The 26,215-nt window shown below is 40.2% G+C and overlaps 3 protein-coding genes across 3 annotated transcripts in view; all 3 read left to right on the top strand.

The window, feature by feature from the left end:
- Nucleotides 1-972: 972 nt before the first annotated feature.
- On the top strand, nucleotides 973-11,808 carry nfs1 (NFS1 cysteine desulfurase). Its single transcript, XM_042509589.2, has 13 exons — nucleotides 973-1,341; nucleotides 3,589-3,665; nucleotides 3,771-3,887; nucleotides 4,111-4,194; nucleotides 5,645-5,797; nucleotides 5,927-6,020; nucleotides 6,152-6,286; nucleotides 6,544-6,701; nucleotides 6,793-6,898; nucleotides 7,085-7,166; nucleotides 8,008-8,091; nucleotides 9,409-9,498; nucleotides 10,345-11,808. Exons 1-13 carry the CDS (start codon nucleotides 1,236-1,238, stop codon nucleotides 10,406-10,408), a joined length of 1,350 nt encoding a protein of 449 aa, XP_042365523.1. The 5' UTR covers nucleotides 973-1,235; the 3' UTR covers nucleotides 10,409-11,808.
- Nucleotides 11,809-12,751: 943 nt separating this feature from the next.
- On the top strand, nucleotides 12,752-22,023 carry rbm12 (RNA binding motif protein 12). Its single transcript, XM_042509552.2, has 2 exons — nucleotides 12,752-12,888; nucleotides 17,886-22,023. The coding sequence occupies exon 2, from the start codon at nucleotides 17,914-17,916 to the stop codon at nucleotides 20,599-20,601; it is 2,688 nt and encodes an 895-aa protein (XP_042365486.1). The 5' UTR covers nucleotides 12,752-12,888; nucleotides 17,886-17,913; the 3' UTR covers nucleotides 20,602-22,023.
- cpne1 (copine I) overlaps nucleotides 12,779-26,215 on the top strand; it is a 28,927-nt gene continuing 15,490 nt past the window's right edge. Inside the window, exon 1 of the mRNA XM_042509569.2 lies at nucleotides 12,779-12,888. The gene's annotated coding sequence lies outside the window, so the exon portion shown is untranslated. The remainder of the gene's footprint in view (nucleotides 12,889-26,215) is intronic.

Here is a 26,215-nt window from a genome sequence, read left to right as displayed (position 1 = left end):
TCAAGCTGCAGAGAGTCACAGGATGCAGCTGCAGACAGGCTGCGGACAAACAAATAAAGCAACATTTAGAAAGTAAAAAAAGAGTTATTCTGAGTACAATATTTAAACTACTTTCTAGTATTTCCCCAAAATATTTTAACAATAAAATAAACAAAGAAAAATGTTTTTGATTAGGCACTGTTCTTTATTTGTCAGAGAACCGGGTTGACTTAGGTTTTGTTTTGTTTTTTTCTTGAGCCTCTAAGTGACAGGCAGAAAATGCATGACCCTCCCTCACGGTATACATTATTACCTTTTTAAAACGTATCCTTTGATGTTTGAAAGTGAACAGTGAAGACGAAATCTTCACTGGAGTTGAAAAACGCCTCACTCTTATCGTACGTGCCCGTTAATAAGTTAAAAAAAAAGGAGGCGTTCCCAACATTTGGAGACACAGGGACCTCTTTTTTGATAGCCTACCTTTTTGTGAATTCTGGCACCTTATTTACCCTTAAAAACAGTTTTATTCCTTACTTTCCTGAATAAGTGCAATAAGAAAAATTATAATTATTTGTTAATAATTGGTATTGAGCACTGAATACTTTACAAATGCTATCAAAAAAAATTAAGTCTTTTTTCTGATGGACGCATTTGCCATATTTTATGTGTTGAAGGACCATTGGAAATTTGAAAATCCAACAATAATTTTTGTGCATACAGTTTGTGGTTATGATAAATTGTGACATTTTGGCAATTTTTAAAGAAAGCATGCATTTTTTCTTTAAAAAATGGCAGTAAACAGAAATGCAATCATTTAAATTTCTATGTCCTTCCCCTAAGCCAAAATAGCAAACATGAGTCCCCTCCCAGTGCTGAAAATATGATTTAACATGCCTCCCCCCTTTTTGCACCACCTCCTCCCCTCTCACATATAACGAGCAGTCCCTTAGGTTACTGTTTAAAAATACTTTATTTTGAAAGTCATCACCGGAAGTGGTCGATGTTGCCGTCTGTACTTCACTCGGCGATTTTGTTCACCTGGACACAACTGACAGGCGGCAACGTTTCTCAAACAAAACCAAACTTCACAAGCGTTGAGGATTACTCTGAAATCGTGGACCATCTTCTCCATCGTCCACAGAAACCAGTAGGTCAAACTGGTCGACGCCGGTGAAGACTGGTGTTGTGGTCGCGGACAGCGTGTTGTTGTTAGCGGAGGTCAGCGTGTCTCCAGCTGAAACCAGCCAGACGTCCAGATGCTTTCCCCGGGCAGGACCGTGTCTTCCCGGCTGCTGAGGCCGGTGTCGAGGCTCCCTGTGTGGCGGAGCTCTGAGGGCAGAGCCGCCAGCTCCCTGGAGAAAGGTAACGGCAGCCCGGTGCTCGGTAACCGGTTTATGTGGAGCCGCACAGCAGCTAGCATGATGCTAATCCCAAAGTGACGCAGTTGAGCAAGGAGACGTGAAACTTCATAACCTGAGTGATGACATGTAAAGTCATGATGAGTGAGATTTATATAAAAGTATAAGAAAACGTGTTATTAAAGTTACAAAATCTCCCGAAAACAACAGGTCTTCATAAAGCAGCTGAGTGACAGAAATTTATTGTTTTAATTGATTTTAACACTTAATCACCAGATAAAAGTATAACATTCTGTAGTTAAAACGCTTTATATATTTTTTAAAATTATTTTTATTTAATTACCTTAACGCTGATAGGTTACTTTTTTTTAAATAAATTAATATTTATTTATTTATTTTTTTTTTTTTTCAAATGTCTGCAGATTCTTTCGGTTTTGGTTTGTATGACAAGACATTTTACACTATATGCTTACTACATAGTTGGGTAGAGTTATGTTTGAGATGATTTAAAAACTCATCTGTTGGATAGTTTGTACATCAGACACCACTCACATGTTTATACAAACAATTTAAAATGTTTTTTCTCTTAAAATGTTATCCACTTCTTGGGCACTGTCCTGTAAGAGCCACATTTATGTATTCTTATACTTTTCAGTTAATTATGGTTTATGTTCAATGAAAAATGGACATCTTCTCGTATAAATTCTGACAAAATTTGCAAACTCTGTGTAATCAAAATTGGCACCAGTAGTCCAGTATCAGCCAGACTGTGGTCCAAAGTCTTACAAATCTGTTATAAAACGGAAAGACTGAAGAATTGGAAGCAGGCAATATTTAGAGAAAACTCAAAACATTATATTATCAGGGTCAAATTTATTGTCATTTTGTTCATATGCAGTGTTCAGTGTACAGGAGAGCCTAAGATCCCAAAAGTGACGCAGTTAATGGGAAGGGAAACTGATCTACACACATAACTTGACTGATGTAATCGTAAGCAATGATGTGTGTGTGAGCTCTCTGTAAGATTAGAGGAATCCTTATAAACTATCAAATGACTTTAAAACAGTACGTCTCTACGAAATGATTGATTACTGTGTAATTATAATCAATTTTAACGCTTTGTCAACATTTTAAATCATTTATCAGACAAAAGTGTCAAACATTCTCTGGTCTCAGCTCTGTTCATATTATTTGTTATTTTTATTTTATTACCTTTATTCGTAGAATTTTTCGTTTTACTTTTTGCATGTGCTGTTTCTTCTTAATTTCTGAGATATTCTTTGAGTTTTGGACTGATGGTTAGACAAAACAAAACATTTGAAGACTATATATGTGTAGGGTTAGGGTTAGTGGTGGAAGCAGAAATACCATAATCTAAAGAAAAGCCCATCACAACTAAAAGACCAGCCTGCTAAATGTTACATAAAGTGTAATGTACATTATAAAAGTATTATTAGCAGAAATTTACTTAAAGTAATGTAGTTGTCATGCAAAACACTTCCTTCCTTTCACAGTGTTATATAGTTAATCATAAATTTTATTACTGGGTATTATTAGTCAGTGTTTTAATTTGTTAATATGTAGTGAATTGGATGTACTCCACATGCTAGATCATAAAAGAACAAAGGTTCTCAACCTTTTTTTAATGTCAAAGACCCCTAAGTTGAAACACATCAGGTCACAGACCCCCGCTCTATAGTGATCAGCAACAGTTAAAGTATATTCACTGTGGCAGAAATAAAACTCATCAGAAAAATCACTCTTATGACTCACTCACAGTGAACTCACTTCTGTGGTGAATTAAATAGTGAAAACAAACTATTCCCTTTTTTGGGGACTCCCTCAAGGACCCCTGGATGAGAAATATACTGGAAAATAATAAATACATTTTAAAAGCACTGTAAGCATCAGTGACATATGTACATATAGAATGACATTGCAAAGCAAGCAGCTCATGTAAATAGCAGCGTCAAGAAAGAGTTTAGTTGAATCAACTGTGTAAGTATGAATCATCCATATACTATGTTTTGAAAGTAGTAAATTGCCACATAGTGAGAAAAAATCAAACATATAGAAATCACATATAGGTATCGATAATCCTTTAATAACTGCATCTAATTCGACAGAAACACTTGATGAATGACTCAACAAATACCGACCTGTTGTTGTCGGACAAAAAAATACTCAGGATCTGAAACTCTGAGTAAAACCAGCTGACTCTCTGACTGTCTGTCGTTGTTTTGTGCTGCAGAGTTGATAAAGAAACGGGACCTGGAGAAAGATGAGCCCCGCCCCCTCTACATGGACTTCCAGGCCACCACGCCCATGGTAACTGTCACCAACCGTGTTTGCCAGCTGATGTCAGCGTGAGAGTGAGAGGGGCTTAAACTTATATTTACTTGTACTAACATTTTAACTTGCATGTCTGTGTAGGACCCCCGCGTGTTGGACGCTATGTTGCCCTACCAGGTGAATTACTACGGTAACCCTCACTCCAGAACACACGCCTACGGCTGGGAGAGCGAGAGCGCCATGGAGACGGCCAGGAAGGTAAGTCAGATTCAACTCGTCGTATATATTCTTATTTTTCTTTAGAAAATAACTTTTTGTTTCTTCATGGTGTACTGTGTAGTAATGTGTAAACCGTGTTTTTCTTATAAATTCAGAATTTTTATATCTGCATTGTAAACTCAGGGCAACATGCTGTTTTTAATTTTATTAAATGGGAATATGAGAGAGAGAGACACTGACTGTTGTTTTTCTCTCTGGGCAGCAAGTGGCTGATCTGATTGGAGCAGATCCCAGAGAGATAATCTTCACCAGCGGCGCTACTGAATCCAACAACATGGCCATCAAGGTCTGTTCCTCTGCTCTGTGCCTCCTCTTCATCACTTTCTCTTCATCACACCACCTCTCTCTCTCTCCTCTCGTCAGTCCCAACAGAGTGCCCCAGGGATGACGTGTTTCTTTAGGCCGACGTAGAAGCATCACCCTGGTTCCCTCTTTAAAAAAGCCTATGGGATTCTTCCATTGGATTTTGGGTCTTTGCAAAAAAATAAGCTCTGTGACAAACAAACGTTTATGATGCTTACAGGATAATCCTCACAAATGAACACCACTTTATTGATTTTTTTAAGGGGAAATGCAATCGACAGAAGTAAAAAGCTAATGTTTGGCTTTAGACGATCAACACTGCAGTCTCTCAGTGACTGAATATCTCTACCATAGCTGCGCTGTGTTCGGTTTGATGACGTTCTGAGGTGTCACAGACGGATAAAATATTTGGGTATTTGCTGACATAGTTTATGTTGTAACACTAAATGTGAAAGTCTCTTAAGTTTGTTAACCGCATACTTATTTAAGGCATCTCACCAAAAACTCAATAAAAAACCCATTGACCTCAAGACAAGAGAAGCGGGAGTGCTGAAATTTCAGCCTGGAATTCAGTTTCTGGTTTTTAGGGTTCATTTCTGGGGTACTCTGTATCTGTCCAAGCTCTCTATTTTCTCTGTACTGTACTGTTAACTCTGCCCATGGCATTTGTTTATCATTGTGCACACTGAAAGCTTTCTGAACTTGTCAGCTTAACTTGTTTTCTTAGCTTGGTCGTTAACGGGAAAATAACTTCACAAGACATTTGTATCCTAAACTCTGTCTCCTGATCATTGTTCTTTTGTGAAGCAGTTTAAACTCTGACGTAGGAGGTTAAGTAGAACTGGATGTTAACACACAATGACGACAGTTTTCTGGTTAAATAGTTTGAATAGCTCTGTTCCCTCAAAGGTTAGGACTGTCAAAACAGTTTTGCTTTTGGGCATTGGCCTGAATTTGTGTGTAAAAAGTTCACCTAGGTTGAACTTGACGCAAAAAATTTGCCTAAATTTACTTTGCCAATGTGAGATTATCCACTGATTGCAGCAAAATCATTGGAATAAAATATTTAACTGCAGAATTTTGCCATTTTAAATGCTGCTGTGACCATACCCTGAAAAAACATTAAGAGCAGAATGAGAACACAGACGTACACGTTAAGACTCATATTTGTGAAATCAGGAACATTAACACCTCTCATCCGAATCAAGTTTAACTTATTTGTTTTGATTGTGTTTGATTATTTTACTGTGGTACTTCTTCTTTTTTAAACAACATTGTTTTGTTATCTCACTCTTAATTGCACAATAATATTTAAAAAGAACACAGTAAAAACATCCAGAGGGTAAAAGTAAAGTTAAAAAAAAACCAGAAAAACATCAAATTAAAGCTAGTGTGTGATGTCAGTAGTGACCTCGGCTCTCCCTCTCCTGCAGGGCGTGGCCAGGTTCTACCAGGCCAAGAAACGTCATGTGATCACCACACAGACGGAGCATAAATGTGTTCTGGACTCGTGCCGAGTTCTGGAGTCCGAAGGATTCAAAGTCACCTACCTGCCAGTCCAGACAAACGGACTGCTGGACCTGGAGGTAAACATGAGAATTTAGAGAGAACACACAAGAAGACAGCATGAACACGTACAAAGTGACTTTATAGAGAAGTCACTATGTTTATAAAAAAATGTGTGTGTGTGTGTGTGTGTGTGTGTGTATGTTTAGCTGTTGGAGGCCTCCATCCGACCTGACACCTCCCTCTTGTCGGTGATGACCGTCAACAACGAGATTGGAGTCAAGCAGCCCATCAAGGAGATCGGTAACCATAGCAACACAACCTTGTTATGTACTCCCCACTTTAGGCACAAATCAGATTCCCAAAACATCCACATGGGTAGTGTTTCAGTGTTCTGATCAAAACTATTGATTAATTGATCTTCCCGTCCACAGGTCAGATTTGTCGCTCTAAAGGAATCTTCTTCCACACTGACGCCGCTCAGGCTGTCGGAAAGATCCCCATCAACGTTACGGACATGAAGGTTGATCTGATGTCCATCAGCGGCCACAAGATCTATGGACCTAAAGGTTCGTTGTAGCGTTGCTATAGATACACACTTAACCTTTAGCTCATTAGGCAAGGAAAGGATTTTTTTTGCAGCACATTTCATACAAATGGCAGTTCAAAGTGGTGAAAGAGAAATGTAGATTTTAGTATCTTCAGAATAAATATAATAATAAATCTTGTTTTTAAAAAGTCTGGTCCAATGACAGCAGGTATTAATAGAACAGAAGTGGCCCGAGTATTGATCCTTGTGGTACTCCGCATTTGTGTGTATGCACAGGTGTGGGCGCTTTGTTTGTGCGTCGCCGGCCCCGAGTGCGCTTGGAGCCGCTGCAGAATGGGGGCGGGCAGGAGAGGGGCCTGCGGTCTGGCACCGTTCCCACCCCACTGGCTGTTGGACTGGGAGCCGCCTGCAGTATCGCCAAGCAGGAGTTGGAGGTAAAGAAATGCACCCAAACATCCCGAGATTTAACAAATGCATCCAAACGGGACTGTGACTTAGTGTGTGTGTGTGTGTGTGTGTGTGTAGTATGATCATCAGAGAATATCCATGCTGGCTAATCGTCTGGTCCAGAAGATCATGTCTGAGCTTCCTGACGTCATCATGAACGGAGATGCAAAACAACGCTACCCTGGTGCAGACACACACCTACACAAAAACAGACCACTGTCACATGCCTGAATTTTAACCAGCATGAACCTGAATGCCCTTAAACTTAATATTTGAGGTTCCTGTCAGAAGTCTGTTTTTTACTGACAAAATCTTCTTACTACAGTAGGTGAAGCAGGTTGACTTATTTGAGTGTTGGTGTGTTTTTCAGGCTGTGTCAACCTGTCCTTTGCCTATGTGGAGGGGGAGAGTCTGTTGATGGCACTGAAGGATGTCGCTCTGTCATCTGGGAGGTCAGTCACACACAAAAAAGCTTTACTTGTAGAGGCTGCTCCTGATGTCCAAAATTTATATATAGCCTCATTCCCACTGCACAGAAAAACGCTAACACTTGCTAACATCTGGCTTTTTAATGCAATGGGATTATTTACGATTGGCATTCACACCCAGGTGAAACGACTCTGCAGTAGACACAGAGGTTTTTATCACCTCAGGCTCCGATCGGCATTGATGGGAACACATCACCTGGGTGTATGCGGTAATTTCAGCTCCTTAACTGGCAAGATGCAATGATGCGCCGTCACTAATTACTGTCCATCCTCACCTAAGCTCCAAATACTGCTGTTTACCTCCTGCCTATCTGTGACGTCACATGGACACACCAACAAAACAACAACAATACACACGCCAGTTCACAGGAAGGCAGAGTTGTGTGCTCCAGCGGTGTGTTCGCTGGCAGTGGGAATGGAGTCTATCGCCTATATATAGTGGTTTTACCAGTGTTTAAAAAAAACAGCGTGCACGCACTAATTTCGTCCCTGTTTTCTTTGTATCATTCTCCCAGATGCATGTTTGTGTGCAGGCAGCATGGTTTACATTCCTGTTTCTGGTTATTCCACATTATTCTACTGACTGACTGCAGTTATTTAGCAAACGTAAATAATGTACCGCTTGAAATATTTAGAAACCAGCTTGATTTATGAGAACGGGAATAAATGTTGCGTGTGTTAGACCCTCAGGGATACATACACAGTGTGTTTTGGTGAGAAACAACTTCATGTTTACAAGTTAACCCCACGGATGAGTTTTAATTTACATATAAAGATTAATTTATGTTTGTTTGTGTGCACACAGTGCTTGTACATCGGCGTCTCTGGAGCCGTCATACGTCCTTCGAGCGATCGGAGCAGATGAAGATCTGGCTCACTCTTCCATCAGGTACAAACACTGACATCCACACTTTAATCCAGATTATAATCCTGACAATGATTCTGATTACAATGTTGATTATAATCAAGTTTAAATTTATCTGTTATTTAACTTTAATCAAGACATTTTGAAGTATATTATAATATGTTCATAATATTGTGTTTAGAATTATTTGTAGTTTGAATTATAAAATACATTTAAAATGCAAAAACGATCTTCAAGACCAGAGTGGAAACTATAATCAGGATAATAGACCTGCTCACCTGCGCGTACACTGCTGATTGCAGGATGAGTCACTCAGTATGTTTACATGAAGTTAGAAAAAGTCCAATTATTGTCATTTTAGTTCGGACTAAATCAAATTTCTCGAAATCGGACTGACACACCCAGATAACACGATTGGAAGTCGAGCTATTCCGTCATGTTAACGCCTCAGTCAGACTTTAACTGCACTACGTGATCTGCAGGTGCTCCTAGTCGTCGCTCCAGCCTCCTTTAGTGTTCATGGAAAGGGACTGTTTGTTATTGGTGAAGGGTTGCTGCTAAACTGGTCAGGTATTTTGAAATATGTAAGCAATAAGGAAGGACTTTTTTAAAATTTTGGCTTAGGAAAGGGACACAAAACTTAAAAAAGGTATTATTTTATTTTTGTTTTACATAAAAAAGTCACACCCCAGCCACCCCCTCCTCTGAAAAATGAAGTTCAGTGCTGTGGACGAGGCCGCAGCAAAACATATTTTAGCCACCTAAAAAAATCGATATCATCACCTTTCTGTGGAGTAAAATGAGTGTTTTTCTCAGCAGAGTTTGGTGTTTTTGATGTAATGGCTTTAAATCCCTGACGATAAGGGCTGTCTCATGGTAGAGTTTGCTCAGCGCAGTTTGATTATATGTTCTTGATGTGGCGGTTTTCAGTTTTACCCCGAAGTTACTGTAAATAAACAGCTGTCATTGTGATTCGGTCTATATCAAAGACTATATAAACAATATTGGTTCATAGGAACTAGCTGAAAGAGGTGGAGGCGGACATACCTCAGCCAATAAAGCGATTCTCCCCCGTTATACTGGGACAAGGACAGTAATCCCATTAAATGGCTTAATTGAGCTGTAACCGCAGCTCGACTGAACTGTGCATGTGAACAAACTGACTCAGTGTTTTGAACAGCAGAGAGTCACAGACAGGAAGATGTTTTTTTATTTCAAACTCTGCAGACAAAAATATCTGTCTAAACACCTCAAGATGTTTTTCTGCAGTGTTTCTGTTTTCTGGTTTGACTTCAGGTTAATCCCATGCATGTTCGTGTACTGTTTATGTGTATTTGTTAGGTTTGGTATTGGCAGGTTCACCACAGAAGAAGAGGTGGACTACACAGCAGATAAATGCATCCAGCAGGTCAGCAGGCTCAGAGAGATGAGGTGAGTTCAGCTGGACCGTAGGTCTGTTGCTTTTGTCCTCATTCTGATCATATCTTGATGGTTTTGTCCATCATTTATAATCGAGGAGTAGTAACACTTTACCTGCCAACGTGAAATCCAAGAACATCAAAAAGAAGTCTGTCTGGTTAAGAAACACGAGCAGTCAGATGATCAGACACACTTTGGAGTTGGACAAACCCAAACAGCAGAATTATTACCCACATTGTCCGTCCTGTACTCACTCGAAGACAGATATTATTTAGTAGCTAATTTGTTATTATTACTTATAGAAATGATGGATAAAACTATGAAAATAAAACCTAAGATGTAATAAATGGTAATTATCACTCACAATTAAACTTTTTGAGACTGGGTGCTGAATCCTCAAAGCGGATATCAACACAGTCACATTAAGGACTTAAAATCAACCCCACCTGTGGGGTCCACACATGAAAAAACCCCACAGTGCATCCCAGCAGGGGGAGCCAACATTTTTAGGATGCAGAATTACAGTAATATGTATTTAAATCATAAACACATAAGCAATAAAAAATAAATATACAGAATCAGATCCACAAGTAAATAAATAGATAGAATAATGATAATAACAAAAACAATAACAATATTGTTAAAGTTATTGGCCAAATTATTAGAAACGTCCGTGTGGCAATTGTTTAAAAAAAAGCCATAATTGGGAGTGCTGTCCTGATCTTGACTGCGTCAATAAACTGTTAATAAAACTTAAAATTAATCCATCCATATATGTCTCTCTCCATACTTATCTATGTGTCTATATGTGGCAATGTTATCTGTAATATTACTGTCTGTCTTTTCTGTGTCCATCAGTCCTCTGTGGGAGATGGTTCAAGAGGGCATCGATCTGAAGAGCATCAAGTGGACGCAGCACTAGACTTCTCCCACTTCCTGTTTACTTCCTGGCTGTCAACGACGACGATCAATTCCCAGCGAATTCTGGGAATGCACTAGCTTTTCCTTCCTGTACACAAACACGCACAAACTTCCTGTCGGACTTGAAGTCTGTTTGTAACTGTAGCTCCGTGTCTCCGTAGAAGCTCCTCTTGTTGCTCTGTTAGGAGATGTTGCTCGGAGAGTTGACCAACGCGCGGCGACCTCTGCTTGTTGTGTGTCGTTGTGCATTACCCCCGGGTCCTGTATCACAAAGTCAGTCCATCGTAGTCTGGTTGCACTTTTGGTTACCTGGCTCCACTTTGTTACCTCGGGGTTTACTAATCAGCTGTGAGCTTTTCACACAAAAGTTCTTAATAAAAGCCGTCTTATGTGACATCCTCGAGAAGGATGTAACTAAAATGAAAATAATAAAACGGTATCATCTGTATTTTGTCTTTTTCTTTGCATTCTCTCACTCCATGTGTGCCCGCTAGTTGAAATTATGTTGATTTGACTTTGAATTGAAAAACACTTCATGGGAAGGGTAAGAAAAAATAATTATCAAAAACAAATTATCATGGGTCTTTGAAAAATCACGGAAAAGTTTTGTAATTTTGTCCTTGACGATGTGGGGGAATCCTGGATCTAACCTCGTTAAAATAGAGCCAGTTTTTTGACACCAGTAAACCTCAGTTAAACCCAAAAATCTTGCTTTGTGATACAGGCTCGTCAGCGTGTTGAGCAGAAACAAAGTGGGAACAGTGGGCAGTGTTACTTAAGCGAGGCTGCAGCCGAAAGCCAAAATTTACTGAGCCGTCTGAGGATTTAATGATTGACTGCTAATTATTGGAGTCAGAACTTTTATTTGAAGATTTATAGACTGTATCCTGCTCTGTTTGCATGGGATACACTGTCCTCTTTGTGTCAGAACTCAATCTCACAGTTTTTCTCGTCTCACGTTAGTTTTTCAGTATTAGATATTCAGGAGCGTCATGTGAGTCCACCAGCAGTGTTCACAGTGTTAGCAGCCACAGTTTGATTTTAATGTTAAACGCTGGAAAACTCTACAAGACTGTAGCCTTGATTTGACCACAACGGCTAATTTTCAAGACGGTGGAGAGAAAACGTGCTGAGGTCCAGTCTCTTCCACACTGACTGACACCAGCATGTGTCTGAGGTTGTTGATGAGAATCCAAACCTAAAAATCTGAACACAAAACTCTGAAATACTCTTCAGCCGATAAATGTGGCTCTTCACAGTCAGAGGATTTGTAAAGTCTTGTATTGTGTTCCTGGATGTTTCTGTCACATGTATTAGTCTCCAGCATCTACTGTCTGCTACTGTTACTCTCATCATGTGCATCATTAGCCAATAAAGTGCTGCTTCATGATTATGCAATAACTTTTGCTTTTGGCTTTTGAATTGCTATTGAATGTTTATTTTATTGGTATAAATTTACAATTTATCATAGACAAATGCGACATACCACAGAATTTATACTCAGTGTTGGGCTTGTAAACAAATACAAATATCACCCGATTTATTATTATATTATTATTAGATACATAAACTATATAAGTGTGTGTTATCTAAGTGTTTTTTTAAAATATCACATTAGTAATACTAGCAAGAGAAGGAATTATTTTACTCAGCTCCCTAATTTTTTTATAGGCTAAAAGTATACATATCTATATGTACGTATAATTTTAATTTTTTTCTGGTGCATATGTACTCCAATTAATCCTGTTGGAAGCTCCTCTTGACACCCCATCTCACTATCAAGTAAACATTAATTTATGCACTCTGTTCATATAAAATTAACTTAGTTTCAAGTTATTTATTGTCATACGTGAAACAGTGAGAGATACTAGTGCAAAGTTAAAATGTGGGGATAAAATTAAATAAAAAGGCAGGTGAAATATAATGCAAACAGGAATAAGTAATGTAAATATGTAATGACAACAGTGAAAGAATATAAAGTGAAAGTGACAGTATGGAGTAAATAATTAGGGTATTAAAGCTATATTTTGAAAAAGGGCCATGATGCAGTTATTTTTATTACAACTGACATTGTAATATACTAATAATCATATCAAAAACAAACAAAAAACAGAGTAAACCCATGTCTTTGAAGGGCCCTCAGGGGCACTAAGAAGCTTTGTCCAGATCATATTATCTTGACCTGTAATCTAACTACATCTCTCCAAAATACTACATTACATCATACATTGTGTGAATATTTTAGTGCTATTCACCAAAAATGCAAGGCATTGTGTGTGCGTGTGTGAAAACATCAGTTGTCATCGGCCTGCAGGGGGCGCTGACGCCGTGGAAACGCTGGCCGCAGTCTCGCGTCATCACGCCGGGTATCGCGGTATTTGCGCCGACATTTCGTGCAGCAGCCTGCAGAGGAGAAGACGGGAGAAGAAAAGAGCCCCGTTCATGAGTTAAATCTCAGTGTGTTTGTTGACAAATTTCTCGGTAAGAATCCAGCAGCGGCAGCCCGCTCAGTAACACACTCACACCGGGTAACCGAGCACGAGAGGAGCCGCTAAACGCGTGCATCCTGCTCGCGGCTCCGCTCCAACACACACACACAAAGCAGGGCTCGCGACCAGCTAGGTGGCTAACGGTGTTAGCTCAGTTAAACTAGCTCCATTCAGTATTTCTGCTCTGAAGTTAGCTAGTCAGATATGAATGTTTGACTCTCACTGTACGGGTTTCTTGTTTGACATTTATCAACGAATGCTTGTTTAAAATGATCAGGCAGGTTTGTTTTCGTCCTTCTCTATGGTCTTATTTGTAGCTGCTAACCTGCCGTTAGCTAGCTAACCCACTCACTACTAATCCTGTATTTTTTAATCTCGGCTCACGTGTTGTAGTTGCTTTAATGTGTGAACTGATGAGGAAGGAGGTGTGTGAGTTTGAGCTCTGTACAGTTTTTTGTGTAGGTGAATATTTGTAGGTTTTACTGCGCACTGCAGACCACAAGCACACGTCTCAGAGACAGTTTTGATAATAGTTTGTGTTTTTGTTCGCTTCACCACAAGTTTACAGACAAAGTTCTTATTTTAAAGACAAGGTTTCTGCAAAAGTAATATCTATTTGTCTTCCAAATTTAGTTCTGTCCTTTGCAAATGCGTAAGTGGTTGACGCATTTCCACTATCGAGCTTCAGAGCACGATAGTAGATGCAGATGGAAAATAATGAGTGATGGAGTTTATTTGCAGTTTAATGTTGATTTCTGTGGTTGCATTTTCACCATTAGAGTCTAACTTATAAATGGAAGATATTAAGGGTCGACCGATATTGTTTTTTCAGGGCCCATACTGATTATTAGTAGTCAATGAAACCAATAATAACTGATAGGCATTTACAATAAAATGAAAATCTTTGTCAATATTTAGAATTTAACAAACTTCAACACAAAACTTGGTTTAAATGTCTTTAGCAAATGTTTAATCAAAGCTGAAACCTTTAACATCAAATAGACAATGTTACCAGCAATATGTTTTAGAAAGTCAAGTGAAAATTTAAGGTTTTACAAAGTAAAAGTTCCTCCCATGCTGCCTCTCTCTTTGTACTTTTTTAATTAGTTAATTTTATTAAAGATCCCGATAAAGACAATCTGCACAATGCCAAATATCGGCCCCAATAATCGGCCAGGCTGATAATCTGTCGACCCTTAAAACATATATTACCAGATATTAGCTGGTTGCAGACTGATAGAAATAGTTTTTCCACTAGAGTAGTGACTTGTTTATTCTTTGCCTTGTACATCATCTACTTGTTATTAAACTTAATGAAAAAAAAAAACAGTTGAAGGGAACTTGATCAAAAATATTTATTTATGCTATAGCTAAATAGAAAAAATAAAATTTTAGCCAATATATCAGATTGTTCAAACTCTCAAATATCCTGTTTTGGCCGGGCTACAGTTACCATCCTCTGCATGAGGAAGGCTCATTCTGCTTCTCACGTGACAATTGACCCATTGGATATGTAATTAAACTGTAGCATGAATTTCGTGCTGTATTTGAAGAAAACAAAGAATTGTGCCACATATTTTATTCTGACATTTAAAAATGATGTTAGGTTTTTCCTTCAATTTCCATTTGTCCAAATGCTGTATGTTAGGTGTTTAGTTGAATATTTATGTAGGCTATAAACAGTCTACATAAATGAAAACATGACAATAAGTGGAGACTGATTGTTTGATTATTGCCATATTTTCTGGTTATTAAAGTACGTTTAAACTCAAATTACTATAGTAAAGTCAGCGAATGATATATCTCATATGGTGAATTTGTGGGGGAAAGGAGAATAATAGCTATAGTAAAATTCTTGTATGCAAGTTGTAGAGTTCTGTATGAGCAGAACCAGAGATTTTCTCAGTCACTTTCGAAATAGATGGATGCGTACGGTCTGGAGCATACAGCCGTAATTAAAGGTTTAATAAAATGCAGCCAAAAGCTGTGAGCCCCAGACCCTCATCACGGCAGATGTTGTCTTGTTGTCTTGTGTGTTGAGATTTGAGCTCCTTGTTGGCTGTTGTGTGGAGATTCCCTCATTGTTGTTCTTAAATATATTAAATCTTTGTGTTTTGAGTCATTTAGTCCATGGATGATGACGGTCCACTCTTCTTGTTCAACACATTTCTTTATGCTGATGATTTTGAGGTTTGCTGATGGTTTTGAGACATGTTGACAGCTATGTGCTCCAGCTTTAAACAGAGAAATCAAGGCAGTGTTTGGCTCTTTAATCCTGAATTTGCTTACTGGAGATTTCTGTCTGGTTTTTTTGCTGTTTTGATGGAGGTTGTTTTCTATCTGAGCTCTATTTTGTATCCTAGCTCCTGTGAGTGTGAACTGTTGAACCTTTTCTCCTCTCTCTGGATACTCTGGTTATGTCTGATATCATTACCTGTTGACTTTTCCTCTCCTGCTGTGTTTTATCTTCTTGCTGCTTTTGTTGTTTCATGCAGACTGGTAGCAGAAGTAATGTGAGAAGTGGATGTCCAGAATGAAAATCTACAGAAAGTCGGTCTTGAGGAAGCAGAATTGAGTTGTTGTGACTTGACTGTGCTGAGGTTGAGCACTGAAATCACTGATGATGATGATGTTGGTACTGTGTGGAAAATTGTGGTGAGCTGAGAATTTACCGAGCTGTTAATCCAGGATCTTACTGTCTGATGGTCCTGGATCACAGATAGAGTACAGAAACCTAAAGGTGTTTGAGGATTCAGAGGGTTGTAGTGAGCATTGCTCCACCTGCTGTTGCTCAGTCGGACAACATTTTTTATAAGCGTTGCTCTGCACCTCACTTCTGTTTGCTTTCTCTTCTGATGGGCTGCTTTCGTTGGTGCTGTGCTGTCAGTTGCTTATGTTGCTCTGGTTCACGTAATTCTAATGTTGCTCTGGTTGACATGATGCTAATGTTGCTTTGGTATATGTAATACTAATGTTGCTCTGGTTGACCTTGTGCTAACGTTGCTCTGGTTTACATGAAGCTTATGTTTCTCTGGTTGACATAGTGCTAATTTTGCTCTGGCTTAAATGTACCTGACTTTGCTTTTGTTAAAATGTTGGTGACATTGCTTGAATTGCTCTCGTTGATGAGTGACTGCTGTTTTTCCCGTGAACGTGATGTTTTGTTGACAATGTCTTACAGATTTGCTGGTTGACATGTTGCTTGTGTAGAGGTGTTCTACAACCAGTTGCTGAATTGCTGCCTGTTGATTTGGCGCTGCTAGAGGATCCAGGACGCAAAAGGATTGGCGCTGCTCATTTGTGTCTTGTTGCTGGTTCATTGAATTGTTACTTGGGGTTTGCTGGCTGGTTGCCAGATGGTTTTAGCTCAGCATAATAAGTTCAGTGCCTTTCTTGTTCTGATAACAGTTGAGTAGTTTGAAATTTGGTGTGCATTGCCAGCTGAAGTCAAAATGGGTTTTGGATAGGATAGCTGAGATTGTCTTTTCTGCTGCTAGTTTAAATTTTGTTTAAAAAATGACCAATAAATCTACCTTCTACCTTCTTTAAAAGTCTCTTGTGGCTGTTGAGATTCTTGAGTTTTTAATGTTTTTTTTTTTCTGTCATGTTAAGGTAAAACAAAAACTTTTTGAAGTAAAGCTGAAATCATACACTACACAATGCTTGAATCTGAGCTAAAGCCAGTTGTTCACACTGGTACAGCCATTTCAACTGCAGAAAACACAAAATCCACAAGGATGTTTTTAACATAAATGTTTGTTTTTCTGGCCTGTTCATCGGGTTTCAGTTTCACAAAAATTATCTGGCTTTTTAACAGTAAAGTATACCCACAACTTAGTTGCTTTGGTGAATTGCAAGTTGCATGGGATTCATACAGGTTTACTGTTGCAAGTATTTCAGACTACAGGTTCCATCTTTGTACTAAATGGCAGACAATGGCAAATGTTACTTTGAAGAGACAAATTGCACACAATTTATCAGTCATGTACTATAGCTTAATACACAGAGCAACTCTGTTGATGTTTATGGTCTTCAGTAATCTTCAAACAAATTGGGTGGTGTGGTATGTTGTCATTCAGCATTTCGTCATCTGTTTCAAGTTGAAAAAAAATTGTTGATTTCACTTTTGTAAATGAGTTTTCAGAAACCTCCGACAACCACTTTGTTTGAAGAAAACTTTAGACTTAAATTTTTCAACTAAATAAGTTGCATCACAAAGTTACTAGTGTAAAATTGAAATTAGGTTGTCGTTTGACTGAAATATAAAAGGGTAAGGGTCCAACTATAAAGAAGAATCTGGTATGTCAAAGGTCTGCATAATCTCACAAACAGCTGTATGAAATATAAATGATGTCAGTTGTCAATCAGACCTCACTGAGAGGAGTTAATTTGACCTGGTCCTAGTGTATGCTTGTTTCAGAAAAAGGAAATTGATTCACTAAGTTAGCAAAAATCTTGGCCAGACTCAATAATGAATGATGCTACAGATAGCAAATCTTTCTGTAAGTGCCATTCCTAATTTTTTTTGCCATCTATATCTTTTACACTTAAAAAAGAACAATGGAGCTATCTTAATGCTTAAGATTGCCTCTTTGGGATTTACCAAAAAGTCTGATTTGCGTGCAGCATGATCATTAATTTTCAAAGACCTTTAACAAGTTTGTTAACCTTATTGAGAGCTGCAGATGGATAGAGACTATTTCAGTGCAGCTTTTTTGCCAGTTTCCTGCAAATGTTGCTATTTTTTAACCCCCACACCCCAAACCCCTTCCAAAATACCACTGGTTTCCAAATGTCAGGACCCAAAATTGAGTGCACAAAGTGTAATAAAGTTCTTTCTGGGTTATTCTTAAGAAACTGAAATTTAAGTAGTGTTTGCTAAGCCTTATTGGGCTATGAAGTCAGATCTTAGTCCTGAGGAAACATCTGGAAGCCACTGGTCTTTCTCTTTCTGCTCTCCATCTGACAGTAGTGTTGCTTTCTCCCCAGGTTGTAGGGCTGTTTTTTAGCAGTCATTATGGCGGTAGTCATCAGGCTGCAGGGTCTGCCCATAGTGGCCGGCACCATGGACATCAGACACTTCTTCTCTGGCCTAACCATCCCTGACGGGGGAGTGCACATCGTGGGGGGTGAGCATGGCGAAGCCTTCATTGTCTTTGCCACTGATGAGGACGCACGGCTGGGGATGATGCGTACAGGCGGGTCCATCAAGGGCTCCAAAGTGTCACTGTTGCTTAGCAGCAAGACAGAGATGCAGAACATGATTGAACTCAGCCGCCGCAGGTTTGAGGCTGGGGCAGGCGCTGTTGAGACAGCTGCACCAACAGCAGGAAATGCCAACCGACAAGCAGGCACCACCCCCATACCAACAGTGCAGCCAGGGGCAGGTGGTAGAAGCAGTAGCCATGGAAACCAGGGTTTCGGAAATGCCCCAGCCTCAGTGACGGTACCAAGTTCATCTCAGGAGCCACCAAGCAACAAGACAGTGGCCAGTGTGGTGCCCAGCTTCCCCAACAGCTACAGCTCTGCCCCCACAATCACCACAGCTCTGGCATCGCTCAATGCAGGCCCACCCATCCCACCACTCCCAAGCATGCCTTCCATGCCCCCCATGCCCACATTGCCGACCATTCCAGTACCTCCTCCAGTTTCCTCCCTTCCACCTGTACCTACTGTCTCTCCCCTGTCCCAAGGACCTCCAGTGCCACCTATGTCCCACCTGCCCCACATGTCCTCCCTGCCTCCTTTCAATCCCTCCCTACCCCCACCAGGAGGACTGGGCTCTGGCCTACCTCTTGGAACCCCCAACCCTATGCTGTTCAACCCTCTCTCTCCTCTGGCCTCTTTGGGCCTTCAGGCCCATATGAAGGCTGCTGCTGTTGCAGCTGCCGGAGCTGGAGTGGCCAGTCCTGATGAGTTGTTTGTCCTCCTACAGAACCTCCCATTCTCCTGCTCAGAGATGGAGATCAGGGAGTTTTTCAGGGGTCTTGGGGTGGAATCAGCTCGCCTGCTGAGAGACGGGCAGGGTCGGCCAACTGGCAGAGCTATGGTCAAGTTCTTCTCGCCCCAGGATAGCTTTGAAGCTGTAAAGCGGGGAGGCGGCATGATGGGCCAAAGGTTCATTGAGATAACCCCGGGCTCTGAGCGACAGTGGGCCACCATCAGTGACAGCATGATAGGCCATACTCCTCACAATAGCAGCAAATCAAATAACAGCAACGAGTCACAGGACCAACATCACCGCCGTGGTAATGCTGGATCAGGAGGCCGTGATCAGCGAGGAAGGTCACGATCTCCACATCGGCAAGAGTTCTGTGTCTACCTGAAGGGCCTTCCCTACGAGGCTGACAAGAAACAGATAAAGGAGTTCTTTAACAATCTGGCAATCATGGAGGACAGCATCTACATTGCCTATGGCCCTAATGGGCGAGCCACAGGAGAGGGCTTTCTTGAGTTCAAAACAGAACAGGATCACAAGACTGCTCTGGGCGCTCACATGCAGTACATGGGCACCCGCTTCATCCAGGTTCATCCAATCAGCCGGAAGGGAATGCTTGAAAAGATAGACTCCATTCGCAAACGTGAAGCCGCACAGGGTGAAGGGAAGAACCAGGATGGCTTGAAAGTTCCCAGGAACTGCGCCCACATCACCAACATCCCTTACAATGTCTCCAAGAAGGATGTCCGTGCCTTTCTGGAGGGTGTGGGGCTTTACGAGGACACCCTTAAGGTTCTGACAGATAGCCATGGCAATGGTTTAGGGCAAGCTATTTTCCAGCTACGGACTGAAGAAGATGCCCGCAAAGCTGAAAGGTTGCATCGCCAAAAACTCAACGGCCGTGATGCCTTTGTCCACCTGGTTACCTTTGAGCAAATGAAAGAAATTGAGAGGAATCCTCCTCCCCAGAACAAGAGGGGCCAACGCAACCTGAATCAGCAGAACCAAAATCAGAACCAGCACCAACAAGTCCAGCCCAGTCCCCAGCAACCCCAGATCAACCCATTTGCGGGAATTGCTGGGGACGAGTTTAACTTCCTCAGAAACACCATGGGGAACCTCAACAGTGCCCCTTTTGTGACTCCATTCTCAGCCCCAGGGAATGGGCTGGCAGGCCCTCCTCCTCTCCCTCCTCTGGCTGTGGGGGACGTGAATCTGGGTGTGGCTCCACCACTAGTTGCAGGTCTTCCTGGAGCGCCTATCCTGGAGCCACCTGGCTTTCGACCTGGGGCTGCAGGGGGAGCGCCGTTTGGCCAGGATGGGCTGAGAGGACTGGTACCTTTTGACAATGCCAACAGAAAAGGAGGCGGAGGAGGACAGACCAGAGGTGGAGGGGCTAACAACAATCAAGGACGTCAAGGGGGTGGGGCTACTGGTGGACAGCAATTCGCTCCAGGGGCTGATGGTCTCCGTAACCAGCCAGCCCCTGGAGGATCTAACAATCCCAACAGTCAGCGTGGTGCTGCTGGCCCAACAATTGTAAAGCTTCAAAACATGCCGTTTACTGTAACCGTGGATGAGATCATGGACTTCTTCTATGGCTACCAGGTGCTGCCAGGCTCAGTCTGCTTGCAGTTCAGTGAGAAGGGCCTTCCAACTGGCGAGGCAATGGTGGCCTTCCAGAACCACGAGGAGGCCACTGCCGCTGTCATGGACCTTAATGACCGACCTATTGGAGCACGTAAGGTCAAAATATGCCTGGGTTAGTCCCTTGCAAAAACAGACTCCAGAGAAACCAGTTACACCAACCTGCATCACCCATCCAGGTGAATCAAAACATAAAGTATCCCTGATTCTGGTTTGGAATTTTACAGACCAGCCCAGTATACCCCTTACCCTGCCACTGACTAGAAATGCCCTAATCCCCCTAAATGTAGATAATGGCAGACAAGCCCTGTCCCCCAAAGTCTGTCCAGTAGGAAGACACTGATCCAAACTTTGCTCTTTTCTGCAGCTCTTCCACTAGTTTCGGTGAGACAAACTGATGATGATGGTTATAATGATAATGTTGATGTTGGCAAAGTTTTGGTCCCTGCTTACCGAGTTTCCAATGCAGCTTTTTGTCAGGTCATGTCCAGAGTTGACACACTGAACATACCCACCTATTATGTTGTTGTGGTAAGATCATGATTATAATGAGGCAGACAAGCAGTTATGCCTGACCGCTCTAATATGCTGTGCTGCTGTGGTTTAAAATGTACATGCTTTGTTGCTATGGTAATATCTCAACATTCACTGTTGCTATCGTAAAATGATGATGAAAAGCCCCAGTATGTTGCTATGATATAATGTTTATGCTCTTTTGCTATGGTAAAATTTGGTGCCATGGTAAAATCTTGACATGCTCTGTTGGCTATGGTAAAATCATGACATGCTATGTTGCTATGGTAAAATGCTTACATGCTCTGTTGCTATGGTAAAATCCCTATGTGCTCTGTTGCTATGGTAAAATCTTCACATGCTCTATTCCTAAGGTAAAATCTGTTGCTATGGTAAAACGTGCTGTAGATGAAAAGCTTTCCTACCACAGTAAAATGTTGGTGCTTTGTTGCTATGGTAAATTCTTCACATCTTCTCTGGCTGTGGTAAAATTATGAAAAGTTATGTTGCCCTGATCAAATGTTTATGCTCTGTTGCTATGGTGAAATGTTGACTTGCCCTGTAGCTATGGTATAAAATTATACTGACATCACGTTTTATCGTAAAAGATTGACAGTTGCTGTTGACACAATTAAGAGTTTGGTCACTGCTCTGTTGCTACATAGAGGACTTGGGAGGCACACATTGCTGACATGTTTTATGTTGTAAATACGGACTCTTGGCCGCTGACTCTTTTTTCCTCTAACATTTTTCTGATGTTGTTGTGTTTCAACCATGCCCCCCCCCCTTTTCTGCAGCACATGTTCAATAGGTGTTTAGACTGTGGAGCGTCGAGATGAAGTCTGTAGCATTTTTAGTTTGGTAGCTTTTTGTTGTATGTATGTTTGATAATGTTATGGATGTTTCCACCTTAAAGCTCATTTTTGTTTATACTGTCAGTGTGAACAAACTTGTATGAACGTATAACCATACATGATGTGGAGTCTCCTTTGCTTTGGCTAATAAAAGGATCTTCCTGATGCTCACCTACGATCAGCTCTCTCTGACTTTTCACTGTCTGATGATGGAAACTAATCTGATTACTGGGTTTATTTGAGTCGATGAAACTTTTCTTTGTTAAACTTGAATGAAAGTCTGGCTTGTTTTTGTTTGGATTACAGAGGACCCTCTCGTCAACATCTTCAATGCAGCATGAGGTATATATCAATTACTCAAAGCATGTGACCTTGAATTAGTGACAAAAACTTTTTCCGCGAACCTCCATGATGAATGGAAAATCCCAATAAAAACCAAATACAGGCATGGGTGTAAGTTTAAGTTGTGCTTGAGCAGAGTTCAATTGTGCACAGGCATGTGCTTGCGTCAAAGCATTTCAAATCTTAATGTTTTATGCCTCCGCACTTGCAAAAGCAGAGGCCGAAGGCAATATGTTTTCAGGTTGGCCATCCACACTTCAGTCCGTCTGGCCCATTATTGTGAAAGCGTTATCTCATGAACGCCTTGAGGAAAATTCTCTAAATTTAGCACAAACATCCACTTGGATTTAAGGATGAACTGATAAGATTTTGGTGGTCATAGGTCAAGGGTTAAGGTCCCTGTGACCTCGTCTGTCTCTTGCGAATGCAATATCTCAAGAAAACCTTAAGAGATTTTTTTTTTCAAATTTGGCACAAACGTTCACTTAGACTCTGGTTAGATTTTGGTGATCTAAGCTCAAGATAATCCGTTTTATTCTTGTAAACGCCTTATGAACACAGGTTGACTGCTTCTGAAGATGGAAATGGAGAGTAACAAGTTGACAATTCTGTCGGATATCAGGCAAGGGTTGCTAGTAAGTTCTTTAGATTTCTTGCATGAATGGTAGAAATTTGTTTATGAACTACCTTTTGTATATTCTTGAAAAAGATTAATATTCCCTCAAAAGTCTTTATACCTTCTCATGTTGTGGTGACATTGCAGCTGTTAAGTCTTGGGCCTCCTCCTGATATGAGGATCAGAGGCGATAATGCGTAAAGTATTGTGAGTATACGCAAAAGTACTGCAAGTGAATTTAGAACTAGTTCACTGTGACCTTAAGGGTGCTCTGTAGTGATCAAATTGATTATCTAACTTTCTCAAGAATATATTAAGGTTTTTAAGTGAGATATCCTGATGTACAGTTTTAATGACCAGCTTTATCTAAACTAGGGGGTCGACAGATTATCGGCCTGGCCGATTATTGGAGCTGATAAATCTGCGTTTTATTTTAATGATTGCCAATGAAATTAATTACTTAATAATTAAATTAATAAACAAAGTGTCAGCATGGGGGGAACTTTTTCTTTGTAAAACCTCATGGAGCTATTTTTTATTTACTTTTTTTTTTTTTTAAATCTTCACATCTTTTTTTACTTTTTTCTAAACATTTTCTAATACTATTTAAAGAAAGTTTTGTGTTGGAGTTTGTCATCTTCCAAACTTTTAATAACAACAGAAAGATATTAATTTTTATTCTAAATGCATATCGGCTCCAAATATCGGTTATCATTCTCATTAACTACTAATAATAACTATTGGCCCTGAAAAAACTATATCAGTCAGCCCCTAATGTAAATCAAGTTTAACATCATGATCTCAGGATTTTGGTTTTACGTCCGTCGTGTTCTTTGCAAGTGGGATCCATAATGGACTCTTTTCCTTGACCACAGAGCAAAGAAAACAAAGTAGAAAATCACAGAAGAGAAATATGGAAGGCTGCAGAGAACTCTCAACATAATGTATCCATAAATAATAAGATATATTTACTGTAAACCATGCATTACAGTCTTAAAAGTAACTATCAGCACAGAAGCATTAAGATAAGTTTTGATTTGACCTGAATCTGATCAGTTGCTCTCATCTTCTGTGATGCGCCTCATGAATAAATTAGAATAGAGCCTCAGTTATTTCTGTTTTGTCTACAGTCTCTGCAGTCTGTTATGTACATTATATCAGACTGAACCTAACAGGCAGGAAGCATTGGTTGAAGTAGTTTTCTCTGAAGAGGCACCATCTTTCAGGAAGCGGTTACCCTCCGGCAGGCACAATGATAATGCTCAACTAGTTGTGCATGCAGTGTGTGAGTGCTTGGATGAAATAGATAAACGAGCTTGAATAAAGTGAAGTGAAATCCTGTGTAGACACATAGTTGTTGGTAAAGATGATTGTGTTTGTGTTGTGGACCTGGTGTGGAGAAAAGGAGAACGTGCATTTGAATAAAGTCCTGATGAAAGACGTGGCTTCTGCAGATGATCTGAACAGCAAGTCTGTGTGGGTGTGTGTGGGACAGATGTACTGACACTCAGTTATCAACCCGCTGAGGTTCCCCCTCCTCCAACTGATAATAGACAAACAGAGGGCAGGACTTTCAGGTGAGTGACAGCTCCGGTGCTCCATACAAATCACGAGGAATGACAGATGTCATCATAAGCAACAATTTCAGATTCATCTTGAATGACCATAGAGAGTAAATGTTATTACAGGTCTGTCTGACAGTCTCACATACAGTATGTTGTGTGTTTCCAGCTCTTTGTGAGGTTGGTATGAGCAGGGAGGTGATATAGAGGGTGATGATGTCAAAGACGGCTGAGGAAGGAGCTCAGCGTGTGTGTGTTTGTATAGATGTGATTTACAGGGTTTTACAGAACACTGGTTCTGTATATGAAGCCTTTTTTTAAATGTCTTAGTACTGTTTTTATATTTTGGTCTTTTCCTGCTCTGTTTCTCATCTGAGATGTGACGCTCTGCTGCCTTTTCTGACTCCACTGTGGTTCTGCTGCTAAGGATGAATAAAATTAAACTGTTTTGTTCAGTGTGAAAAGAAGAGGGTGGATCATGCTGTGTTCAGTTTATTTTGCTCTGAATTATAATTCTGACACTTCTCTGTTGTGATTAGTGTAGTTTGCTTCAGCAACAGTACTTCCGGTTTGGGTGTTTTCCCTTCAACATAAAAGCACAGAAATGTGGAGTGTGAAAACTGTTTGACCCCTCCAAACCCAAGAAATCCTAACAATAAGCCTGCTAGCATTTTCAGGAGGTATCAATGTAATGTCATGGTCTTCATCGGTGGATGTTGTTGTCATTTGTCCTCACGACCCATCACAGTATCAGCACCTGTTTTGCTCTTGAGCTAATCAAGACTCATAAAATAATAACAGATTAAAACTGTCCCCTTTGAAAATAAGATATATATCAAATGGGATTGTAATATGTTACTTAATAGGCTGATATTTATTCAACCAAAGCTTTTCCTAAATTTAACATTTCATAATCACTATATTTGTTAATGCATAAATTGAATGTAAAAATATTGCTGCTCAGTCTGTACTTTATCATTCACCAACATATAGAGCTGATTTGATAATTATAGGAATTACTTGTCGGGATGGTTCAATAGAAATGAATAAATGTGCAATAGTGTGATGGCCTGGCTGAAAGATTGAAAATATGTCATCCAGGACTGCAATTTTCATTATTACCATTATTGCATTATTACCTTGTATCTCCATTATAACAATAAAGCCTAACATTGCTGGAAATCACAGAAACCTGCAAACTTTAGACTTTTCGACAGGAAAGAGTGATCTCAGTTTATAGGATTACAATGAAGGACTGGAGGGAGTGTGCTTCATGGTTATGTAAAAAAATAAAATACAGACTGGGTCTTTTTCTCTTGATTTTGTGCCATACTCATTGTGTTACTGGCTTTATGGAGGCAGAGTAGGGATTTCTGGCACAAAACTCATTTCTGAGGAGAAACTGCAATAACAATGAAACTGTTTGTGCTAAAAGTGTTGCTGGAGTTTTGACCTTTTCTTGTTGGCTTTGTGGCAACTTTCAATTTAATTCAGAAGCTAATTAAATCTCGTGGTTAAATAGGTTTGAAGCTGTAATCACTTGACATTTCCATATATCGACATAACAGCAATGAACACATCAGTAAATGTACCATACACTTACTTTGAACCTTAAGTAGGAATTTGATGACACAGTACAGAGTGAGGAAGACTTTTTACCAGACCAGCTGGACATATAATACTGCTTATTTTTTGTGTGGTTTAAAATGGACAGTTTGGATCTGATTTTTGTCAAAAGAGGGGTACAGTAATGTCGTTCAGGTGGGAGTAGACTAAACGAGGAGGCCAGTGATGTTTGCCTTATTAATTAATCTGTTTCTGTAAATACATTCAATATTTTGCAATTT

Source organism: Plectropomus leopardus, chromosome 2 (assembly GCF_026936395.1).
Source record: "Plectropomus leopardus strain MGB_pleo_1.0 chromosome 2, ASM2693639v1, whole genome shotgun sequence".
Classification (NCBI taxonomy): domain Eukaryota; kingdom Metazoa; phylum Chordata; class Actinopteri; order Perciformes; family Serranidae; genus Plectropomus; species Plectropomus leopardus.
The sequence above is the reverse complement of the archived record's forward strand: the minus strand, read 5'-3'. Positions and strand labels throughout refer to the sequence as shown.

Bases quoted from the DNA above. Each gene is read 5' to 3' on its own strand.
- nfs1 (XM_042509589.2), top strand. From the start codon at position 1,236: ATGCTTTCCCCGGGCAGGACCGTGTCTTCCCGGCTGCTGAGGCCGGTG. The intron at 1,342-3,588 runs GTAACGGCAGCC...TTTGTGCTGCAG, and splicing joins CGCCAGCTCCCTGGAGAAAG to AGTTGATAAAGAAACGGGAC. The intron at 7,167-8,007 runs GTCAGTCACACA...GTGTGCACACAG, and splicing joins GTCGCTCTGTCATCTGGGAG to TGCTTGTACATCGGCGTCTC.
- rbm12 (XM_042509552.2), top strand. From the start codon at position 17,914: ATGGCGGTAGTCATCAGGCTGCAGGGTCTGCCCATAGTGGCCGGCACC.